This window comes from Triticum urartu, chromosome 7A (assembly GCF_056163025.1).
Source record: "Triticum urartu cultivar PI428250 chromosome 7A, HENAU_Tu73, whole genome shotgun sequence".
NCBI lineage: Eukaryota > Viridiplantae > Streptophyta > Magnoliopsida > Poales > Poaceae > Triticum > Triticum urartu.
The window spans coordinates 709,729,048-709,740,200 of NC_141879.1; the positions used below are offsets into that span (position 1 = coordinate 709,729,048).

General features: G+C 40.9%; 2 protein-coding genes across 2 annotated transcripts; both read right to left on the minus strand.

Moving 5' to 3' along the window:
• Positions 1-1,544: 1,544 nt before the first annotated feature.
• Positions 1,545-2,027, minus strand: LOC147961904 (uncharacterized). Its single transcript, XM_087536281.1, has one exon. The coding sequence runs from the start codon at positions 2,025-2,027 to the stop codon at positions 1,545-1,547; it is 483 nt and encodes a 160-aa protein (XP_087392407.1).
• A 3,670-nt stretch (positions 2,028-5,697) lies between these two features.
• LOC147961905 (uncharacterized) lies at positions 5,698-7,476 on the minus strand. The gene is made up of 2 exons (XM_087533982.1): positions 7,028-7,476; positions 5,698-5,833 (listed from the first exon to the last, which is right to left on the minus strand). Exons 1-2 carry the CDS (start codon positions 7,474-7,476, stop codon positions 5,698-5,700), a joined length of 585 nt encoding a protein of 194 aa, XP_087390108.1.
• Between the last annotated feature and the right edge of the window lie 3,677 nt (positions 7,477-11,153).

Consider the following 11,153-nt stretch of genomic DNA (forward strand, 5'->3'; position numbering starts at 1 on the left):
TTGTATCAAACCATTGCATTCCTTGTCTACATGCGCTGCGCTACGTCGCATGTGTTTGGCCCTTTGACCTTTTATCAAACCTTTGTCTCAAACCTAAGGGCTTCATCTTAATGTTGGGAAACATCCTTCTCTTCTAAAAAAACGATAGGGTCCCCAAGCCCGTGAAGCAGCCTCGAGGCGCCAGTGTCGAGCCCCTGCAGGAGCCGACCACCACCATGCCCGCCATGTTCAAATCCATGGTCCGCCGCCGTGACGAGCCGGAGACGGTGTTCGACGGCCTCGTCTGGGTGACATTACCTAGGGTTTTAGCCGTCCATCTTTATTTGTGTACTTCTTTTTCTAGTACTATCATGCTCTGAATTTTGGCACCAACTACTCATAATTGTTTTTTTACGTAAAGATCAGATCTATCATAAAGATTCACCGAAAGTACAAAATACATCAAACATAATAAAAATTACATCGAGGTCCATGGACCACCGAACAACCATTGCCGCCGCCAGAACGAGCCGCCGATACGCTGCTGTTGCCGCTCCCGTACTAGAGCCGGCCTGACCTTGTTGATGACAGCCAAGAAGTCTTCATGCATGTACTCCCTAAAGACAGCGTTCTGGAGCCACAGTCGTCGTCGTTCAATCCTCGAATTGATCTAAAGAATTAGACATTAAATATGGCCGCTGCATACGTACGGCGAGAAACCTTAACCTTAGCTCGGCCTTATCCGTCCTAGTGGACAAACTTGAGGATGATCGGAGCCCAGAAGATCGACTCGAAGAAGAAGTGTCGCTATTCGTCTAAACGCCGCCCTGCGAGAACTAGAACCCTACCTATTTACTAGCCTGGGACAAGGCACCAGAAGTCCCCTCTCCGCTACCAGCCGCCGGAGCAGCAGGCAGAGGGAGGCAAGTTCACGGGCTAGCCAGTGGAGATCGAGGGAAGGAAGGCTTTCCCAGGAGCAGAAAGATTAAATACTCATAATTGTTTATGTTTAACTAATAAGAAAAGAAAAGAAAGGAACTCTGATTTGTTTTGGAGGGAGCTATACTGAATTGTTCTTTTTTCTGGTTTGCTATTTTTCAATCGACCAACAAATTAGTCAAATATCAATTGACACTAAGCATCATCGATCTGTATTCTGGAGTAAAAATCCATGCAAGATTTGTCTTTTCAGAGTTTTGCTTTGAAAACAAAAACACTATAATTTATTTCACTAGATGATCAATTTTTTATAATCCAGTGTACTCTTTTTTAATGTACGAATAATTTTTTTAAATCGTAAATTATAGTGTTTACCTTTTTATCCATGATTCTGCTCTAATTTAGCCATTGATAGGATAGAGATAGAGATCCAAGGATATTTAATACGTGAAAAAAATTAACTAAGAACTCAATAACAAGATAATAGTCGATCGAGTACACTTGTTTAAAAACCGAACATTGTAGTATTTGTATACCACACAAAACATATCGCAAAAAGCAAGCCGACGAACGAAAGGAAAGTCTACAAATATGTTGAAGCAAAGCTATACATCGTCTAGCTAGCACTACTTCAACGAAGGGAACTCGTTGATGTCATATAGGCTTGGTGGCGACGGCGGAGCAGCCGGTTGGGGAGCCGGCGGCGCCTCCACGACTTGTGCAGGGGCCGCGGCCGCCGGGTAACGCGACATGTTGCGCTGCTGCCTCTTTGGAACTTCGAACCTACCCGGCATGTCGGGTTGCTGGCTCTTGTCACCACCAGAAACTCCATTGTTTGCCTTCGCTCTTGCCTCCGCCTCGGCCCTGGCCTTGAACTTGGTCTGTCTCTCCAGCTGGTTTTTCCTGATTACGTAATCCCGTGCGGTAGGGTATGCCTGGGCCAATAGATCCTTGGTAAGACTGGCAGCCGGCGCCGCCGTCTTCTTGTGCTTGGCCGCCGGCGCGTCTTGTTTGGCATGGGCGTCGTCGAGGTCGATCACGAGTTTGTCGCCCGGATCGTTGCTGTCGAGGAGCGCGAAGAGGTTGACGCTGGGCTTCAGTCCCGCCATGTCGATGGATCGAGCGAGGACTTTCTCGTTGCTTGTTGATGTGCGATTCGTGACTTGGAGGCTGCGCAGGAGGCTTGCATATATATAGATAGCTTGATTGACGCGCTCGTATAATCCGAGTCCAATTAGATAGTTGCTTCATTACGGGAAGAGCTAGGGCTGGGTCCGCACATTGTACGAAGTGGAGATGGAGAAGGACTAGGACACAATCCTCCGACTTGGTTGCAACAGTCCGGCCGGGCTTCAACTTCCGGTGTACGTGCAATTTTTTGTTAGGAATCATGCCTGGAAACTCTCTTTTTTCAAATGTTCTACGCCCCACTAGCCAGGCACTGTTCTTTAGGTCTTCGATTTGACGGATAAAATATGTATAATATGCCACAAAAATTATATAGTTAGAAACTTTATTTGATGACAAATCTAAAGACATATTTTTTAAAATTATAATACATATTTCCTTATCATTTGTTAAAATGAAGAGCTAAAAACTTGTGCTTGACTTATAAACTTACCGGAGGGAGTATTCTATGAAACCACTAAAAATCCGACGTCAGATTTTTAGTGGTCATGGAGCGAATCCGTGGACAACTATCAGATGATCTGCATGGATCTCAATGCAATGCCTAATGCCACATCATAAAAAACATTTGATTTGGGGCGAACGAAGCGGCCTTATCCACCTGACCCCCGCAACCCCTCTTGAACTCGTGTTCCCCCTCCACCCCATTTCCTCCTCCCATCCCGCCTGACCCACACAACACATCTCGCACTCGTATCGACAAGGATCAAGTCCTTAAGACACATGGCGCGGCTGATGGTAAGTGTGTGTGGTATGGTCAGGATGAACCCTGCGACCACATTTTGTGTAGATGTGTGATGGCTTAGTTTGTGGAGTTTGGTTCGGGACTTGAACAGTGCTACTTGGAAGCCATCCGACTTCTTGCTATGGGAACCTAGGTTGGTGATCCCAAATTAGCATGGAAAGCGTTCACCGCACTTTCTTGGTCCTTATCGACTGCCAGGAACAAAACATTGTTTGAAGGGATAGATTTCAACCATCCATCTGACCTTATCTACAAAATGCTTTCTCTTTTAAAACTTCGGAGGCTGCTGGGGAGACATTGAGAGTTACCACCGCTTGATCGGTTCCTCGCCTGCATGTGCGCAAGGGCGGCAGCCTTGCGAACCGCGATGCTTCAGGATGACATTGTTTAGGGAGCCTTTGTGGACCAGATGCCTCTACTTGTGTTTTGCTTCTTACATTAGTAGAAAAAGGGTCAAACGTGAAGCACATTAGTGCCGGTTTGATTTAGGCCCGGTACTAATGGTACCATTAGTGCCGGTTCGAACGGATTTGCATTAATGCCGGTTCGTGTTGAACCTTTGGCAGGCTGGCGTCAGGCCGGGGCCCCACGATCACCTTTAGTACCGGTTCCTGGCACGAACCGGTACTAAAGGTCGCACGAACCGGTACTAAAGGTCGCACGAACCGGTACTAAAGGGGTCTGACCTATAGTATCGGTTTGTGACACAAACCGGCACTATAGGGCAATTTTCAAACTCTACCCCCCCCCCACCCGTGTGCGCCATTTCAGTTCTGAAAAAATCAAAAGAAAATGATAAAAACTTCAAAAAATAAAATCCTTCGAGAGGTAGTTATATTACTACATCTACTAGTTAGGAAAATTTGAAAACTACAATTTGGACATGTTTTGCAAAAAGTGTAGTGAAAATGTAAAACGGCTATAACTTTTGCATACGATGTCGAAAAAAAATATATAATATATCAAAAAATTCAGCACGAAAATCCGCATCCGTTGGAGACCGCCTACGGCCTGTTTGGAATTTTTTAGAATCCTCAAATTCCAAAAGGAAAAAAAATATGGTCAAATTTCAGTTTTTTTAAAAAAAATTGGTTAAATCTGGTCAAACTAATTATTCAAGAAGTATTAATGTTACTACATAATTATTCAAGAATATTAGTGTTACTAAATAATTATTTCAATTTTTTGAATTTTGGTCAAATCTGGTCAAACTATGGTCAAACTATGGTCAAACTTATTCAAGAAATATTAGCGTTACTAAATAATTATTGTTTTTTTAGAATAATAGTTTCAAACTCAAACGGTGAAATGTGTGACTTCATGCTCAAGCTAAACTCCTGAGGGTTAATAGGATTAACATCTTACTATTGTTAGAAAAACAACAAGTGCAGACTTGAAAATGAAGGAGAATAGAACCCGAAAGTTAAGCGTGCTCGGGCTGGAGTAGTGAGAGGGATGGGTGACCGGTCGGGAAGTTAGATGATTTGGAATGAGTGATCCACACTTGAGCAGTTAAGAGAGGTGATTAGAGACTAAATCATGAAATAATTCAGAAAAACTAAAAATTGAAAAAAAAATCATTTTTTTCCAAAATTTTCAAAAAAAAACCTTTAGTACCGGTTGGTAACACCAACCGGTACTAAAGGTCCCCCATATCAGGGCGTGAGCTCACGCCACGTGGTGGCACTTTAGCGCCGGTTCGTGCCGAACCGGTACTAAAGGGGAGGGCCTTTAGTGTCCACACTTTAGTGCCGGTTATGGAACCGGCACTAAAGGCCCTTACAAACCGGTTTTAAAACTCCGTTTTCTACTAGTGTCAGTACCCTTTTTTGTTCTACAACGCTATGTCGCTTGTATTTGGTCTCCGTGACATTGTATCAAACCTTGTTTCCTTGTCTATATGCGCTCAATCGCTTAATTAACTCATATCGAACATTTGTCTCAAACCTAAGGGCCTCATATTAAGGTCGGGTGACTTCATTCTAAATAAATCAATAGGGTCCGCAACCCTGGGGAGTTGCCCCGCTACCGACAAATGAGGCGCCAACAACAAGCCCACATGAAGAGCCGACCACTACCACGGTTGCCACGCATTGCCACCGTGACGAGCCCAAGACGACCTCACCGCCATCGTCCGCTGCACGGGCTTTGCTCAGCGGCCTCATCCGGCAGCAGGGGGAGGGAGAGAAGGGGTGGGGGGAGGTGATGCTGGCTAGGGTTTTAGCCATCCACCTTTAATATTGGTGCACCTCTTTTCCTACCATGCTTTGAATTTTGTCACCAACTACTCATAATTGTTTATAACTAAGCAAAAAAGAATAGGAACTCCAATTTGTTTTGAGAGGAGAAAACCCGTACTTAATTGTTCCTTTTGTGCATTTGCTAATCTTCAATTGTCCAATAAATTAGTCAAATAGCAATCGCGTGACACTAAGTACCATCGATCTGAATTCTGAAGTTATAACCCATGCAAGATTTTTTTTGTAGAGTTTTTGAAAAAACACCTTAATTTATTTCACCATCGATCAATTTTAATAATGCAATGAACTTTTTTAAATATGTATGAACAAATTTGTAAAAGCATCGTTGAATAATTAGTTGACAAAGCGATAAATGTTTCATTTTTCCCATGAGAATAGTTAGATTTACTTTTTAAACCATTATTTACTCATGTTTATCCATTGATAGAAAAACAGGAAAATAACAAGATAATAGCCGATCAAGTACTCCCTAGACACTTGTTTAGAATGCGGTCATTATATACCACAGAAAGATGTCGTAAAAAGCAAGCGAACGAACAAATAATTGAAAGCCTACAAATATGTTGAAGGACATTTATCATCTAGCTAGCAATGCTTCAGTGAAGGGAACACATTGATGTCATATAGGCTTGGTGGCAGAGGAGGAGCCCGTTTGGGAGCCGGCGGCGCATCCACGCCTTCTGTAGGGGCCGCCTCGTTCAGAGACATGTTGGGTTGCTCCCTCTTTGGATCTTCAAATCTACCTGACACGCCGGGTAGCGGCGTCCTTGACGCTCCGTTGTGGTAGTAGTTGTAATATCTTCCTCGCTTTGCTCCGTCCTCCCGGACCTTGCTGTCATCAGCCTCACCGTCATTGTCCGCCGCACGGGCTTTGTTCGATGGTCTCCTCCGTATGACAGTGGCTAGGGTTTTAGCCATCCATCTTTATTTGTGTACTGCTTTTCCTAGTACCATGCTCTGAATTTTGGCACCAACTACTCATAATTGTTGCGAGAGTGGATGTTTTACTCTCGCGTGTACTATAACCGAGTTTGCAAAAAATATATATGAAAAAACGTGATCAAGCAAAATCCGAGACATCAACTTTATCAAATGCTCGAGCATTTTGCAAAATTTCAGCCAAAAATAACATCCATCGAGCACTCACTACCAAAACAAAATCAATGGTCAAAGTTTTGTGCACTTTTTGAGCATTGATTTTATTTTATTTTAGTTCGAGGTAAAAGCTCGAACCTTTGATAAGGTTTGATATCTCAAAATTTCTGATTTTTCGGATGTTGTTTAATTTGATCACATTTTTCATTTATTTGTTTTGCAAACTGGGGTGTAGTACACCCGAGAGTAGTGGATACTTTTCGATTGTTTAACTAAGAAAAGGAACTCTAATTTGTTATGAGGTAAGCTCTACTGGATTGTTCTTTTTTGGTTTTGCTATTTTTCAATCAACCAATAAATTAGTCAAATATCAATCCACACTAAGTACCATCTATCTGTATTCTGAAGTTAAAAGCCATGCAAGATTTCTTTTTTCAGAGTTTCAAAAACAAAAGCACTATAATGCAATGTGCTCTCTTTTTTATTGTTGAATAGTTAGTCGACTAAGCCCTTACTAAATTTTACCTTTTTATCCATTATCTACTCTAATTTATCCATTGATATATAGGATAGAGATCCAATGATATTTTATTCGTGAAAATTTAATTAAGAACTCAATAACAAGATAATAGTCGATCGAGTACACTTGTTTAAAAACTAAACATTTTATACTAGACAAATATGTTGAAGGACAGCTATCGTCTAGAGCTAGCACTACTTCAACGAAGGGAACTCGTTGGTGTCATCTAGGCTCGGTGGCGGCGGCGCCTCCACGCCTTCTGCAGGGGGCGCCCCGTTCAGCGGCATGTTGGGTAGCTGCCTCTGTGGAGCTCCAAACTTCCCCGGCATGCCGGGTTGCTGCTTCCTCGATGCTCCGTTGTTGTAGTAGTTATTGCTGTATCTGATGCCTCGCCTTGCTCCATCTTGTACCTTGCTGCTGTCGGCCGAAGCCCCCGCGCTCTTATCACCGCCGGAAACTCCGATGTTCGTCTTTGCCCTTGCCGCCGCCTCGGCCTCGGCCCTGGCCCTGGCCCGGGCCTGTCTCTCCAGCTGATTTTTCCTGATCACGTAATCCCGTGCGGTAGGGTATGCCTGGGCCAATAGATCCTTGGTAAGACTGGCAGCCGGCGCCGCCGTCTTCTTGTGCTTGGCCGCCGCCGTCGCATCTTGTTTGGCATTGGCGTCGTCGAGGTCGGTCACTAGTTTGTCGCCGGGATCGTTGCGGTCGAGGAGCGCGAAGAGGTTGACGCTGGGCTTCACTCCCGCCATGTCGATGGATTCGTGACTTGGAGGCTGCCCAGCAGGCGTGTAGGTATATATAGCTTGATTGACGCGCTCTCCTTCAATCCGAGTCCAATTAGATACGGTAGATATTAGTTAGGGGACGAACTAGGGCTGGGTCCGCACATTGTACGAAGTGGAGATGGAGAAGAACTCGGACACAACCTACTAACGGGACTCCGACTTGGTTGCAACACTCCGGCGGGGCTTCAAGTTCCGGTGTCAACGTATAAGAGTACGTGATGATAGCTTGGCACCAAAACGTGGGAATCATGCATGGAAACTCTCCATTTTCAAATGTTGTATCCTATTTTCTGTCACAAGGCACACGCACGGACACGAAGGCACATGCATGAAAAGCATCCGCGAAATCAAAAATATTCATGAATTTAGAAATTAAAATAAGTAGCATAAAAAAGATATAGAAAACGTAAAAAGCTGGTCGGAAAAACCCTGGGTTAGGCGAATGCATGGGTATTCTTGATCTGGAGAGGTTCTAAAACCAGTCGAAGATAGACACGTAAAAAAAGCCACAATGCGCCAGGCCAAGTTGCGTGCGGTGTGCTGGGGGTATGCGTTTGCCTATCCACCGCACGTGACACGACGAATAGGAAATGACGCGGAAGAGACCTCCTAATCGGCGCTTTAAGGCGCTGAAACAGTGCATGGCACATATGCGTCGTGCGACCTAGGCCGGCACGGTAAGCCCCATTCGCTCAATCAACCATCCTTTTTTATTGCTTTTTTTTCTGTTCGCTTGTCGTTAGCTGGTTCCTTGTATAGAAGAGAAAACGAAATGTTTTTATAGTTTTGAAAATTTGCTGGACTGAAAAGAGCCCATGAATTATAAAAAAATCCGCATATTTGAAAATGTTCCTGCATTTGCAAAAATTCACTAATTAAAAAAAGGCCATGAATATGGAAAAGATTCATGAATTTTAAAAAAGTTCATGATTTGAAAATAGTTAGAAAATTTGAAAATACTCACGAATTTCAAAAAATGATGGATTTTAAAAAGTATGTAATTTTTTTAAATTTTGTGGCTTTTGAAAAACTAAGTGAATTTGAAAATGTTCATGAATTTGGAAAAACTTCATGAATTTAGAAAAAAAGAAAAAAGTAAAAGGAAAAAAGAAAAAAAAGAACAAAACAGCACAACCCATGGAGCCTTCTAGAAGGTTCTCAAAACATATGAGAGAAAACATGATATGGACAGGCCGTATAGGAACTAGTGTTGTGGACATGTGTCGTCATACTGACGTCGTGCTCTTGTCACTCAAATTTCATATTTTTCCCTTTTTAAGTTTATTGATATTTCAAATGCATATATTTCAAAAAAATGAAAACCATGAGTTGAAAAAAAATTCTTAACACAGTATAAACAAATTGTTATCACTGTTTTAGAACACATTGATAATTTCAAGAAAAATGTTCATGAAAATGAAAAATGTTCACGTGTTTCACAGAAATGTGTGTGGAATGTTTATAAAATGTGTATACAATGTAAAAAAAATAGTACTATTAAAATTTTTATGTGACATCTTAAAGAAATACTCCCTGTTTCAAAATATGTTTCACGATCGTTAGAAAAATGTTTATAAAATGTGAAAAATGTTCGCGTAGGTTAATTTTTAATTTCCAACAAAAATGTAAGTTACATTTTAAAGAAATGTCCATGTATTTCCAGATTCCAGGAATAATGTTCATGAAATTTTGAATAACGTTTATAAAATATAAAATAAATGTTCACGTACTTATCAAACATATTTATTGCCACTATAAAAATGTAGAACATGAATTTGGGAAATGTTACCTTGTATTCAAAAAAGTGTTCAAAACATGTATTTGAAGAAAATGTAAATCATGTACCTGAAAAAAATTCGTACCACTAAAAGAATCTACATAACACTTTAAGAAATATGCCCGCATCTGGATAATGATCGTGACATTTTAAAAAAATGTTGATACAATGTAAAAGAAAATGTATGTATGGGTCAAAAAAGTGCAAGTGGCATTTTAAAGAAATATTCCTGCATTTCGATAAAATGTTCATGAAGTTTAAAAAATGTTAATACAATGCAAGAAAATGTTTGTGTGGGTGAAAACAAATGCACTGGACATTCTACAGGAATATTCATGCATTTCTAAAAAATGCATGTGAAATTTTTTAAAATTTTTATACCATGTTAATAAAATTGCATAGTTCTGAAAAATATTTATTTCATTCAAAAATGTACAAATTTTATTTGAAAAAAAAGTTATCATGTATTCGGAAAAGTGTTCAAAACATGTGTTTTCTTAAATGCCCAACGTGTATCATAAAGATATTTCACGTGTGTGCTAAAAAAGTACATTGTGTACTGTGAAAAAAAGGGTAAACATGTGTTAGAAGAAAGATAACCTATCAAAACCAACAAAGAAACAAAAAGAGCAGAGAAAAAAACATAGTATAACGAAGAAAGAAAGAAAACTGAAGAAAACCAGTGAAAAACAAAGAAAACCGAAGTGTGACTAAGAAAGACAGAAAACCCAAAGAAAAGCAATGGAAAAACAAAAAAAATAAAAGAAAACGGAAAACAAAAAAAGAAAACCGAAGTAGAGCGAACCTACATCGACACGAGTGACAGTGAACAACCTGTGCTAATGGACCGGCCCCATAGTCACCCACCCGTGGGCGATTCCTAATATGAATCGGTACGGAGAAGACATAGCTCTTGTGGGCGCGGAATAGGGAGCATTGTAGAGAAGTAATGACGAGTTAATGGGTATAGGATTCATGACATTTTTTTGGATTGTTAATGAAATGCCAGAAGTTAGTGCGCATTAACTTTGTGTACATACATGGTTACTTCAACTGCTGGCTATAAGAAAATGCCATGTCATTTATAGCCAACCTTATAGCCAACATGTATAACAATTAGCTATAAGCATGTGGTACTTTATTAATATATGGCCCACCTTTCACTCTCACATAATGCCTAGAAGCATGTGCTGCAGCTGGCTCTTGCATGAGAGCCCGCTTACATTCTCTCTCCTATCCTCTCTCCTTCAACTAAGTATAAAAATATTAATTTACTTCTTACAGCCTGTTGATTGTATCTTATTGCACTTGCTCTCATGCATGTTTGCAGAGGAAGAACGTTAGACACCATAATAAATGAGTTGGAGCTCATATTGGTGTTAATTCACCATTGTTGGACCATAAAGATAAACGGTTAGATGTTGCTGCACTGATAAATCAATAGGCAACGCGAGTAATAGCATAGCTTCTTTACAGGAGAAGAAGCCTCGAGTTTAGTATAAGTAATTTTTTCTGGTCACGAAGTTCTCAGTTTTTCACTAAACATAAAGAAAAGTAGAAAGGCATAATTTCGTGGAATTTGTACCGTGGATTTTCCAGGAAGTAGAACATTGAATTTTTCATTCCTTTTTTTTCTATTTTAAATTTTAACACTCATGAAGCCCACTGTTTATTTTAATTTTCCTAGGATGAGATTCTTCATTTTTGTACAGTAGAAGACACATAACTGCATGGAAATATTACACACTACTCAATGCTAAATTTGTCACCTTATTTCACAAGCACTGATACTTCCCCACTTCCCACAGCCAGCAGTGATCCTATGCGCATTTTCGGAGAAGTCGAGATAGTTTCCTGCCTATAC

Coding starts and splice junctions, on each gene's coding strand:
- LOC147961904 (XM_087536281.1), bottom strand. CDS start 2,027: ATGGCGGGACTGAAGCCCAGCGTCAACCTCTTCGCGCTCCTCGACAGC.
- LOC147961905 (XM_087533982.1), bottom strand. CDS start 7,476: ATGGCGGGAGTGAAGCCCAGCGTCAACCTCTTCGCGCTCCTCGACCGC. Junction 5,834..7,027: donor AAGTTTGGAGCTCCACAGAG/GCAGCTACCCAA, acceptor AGATCCAAAGAG/GGAGCAACCCAACATGTCTC.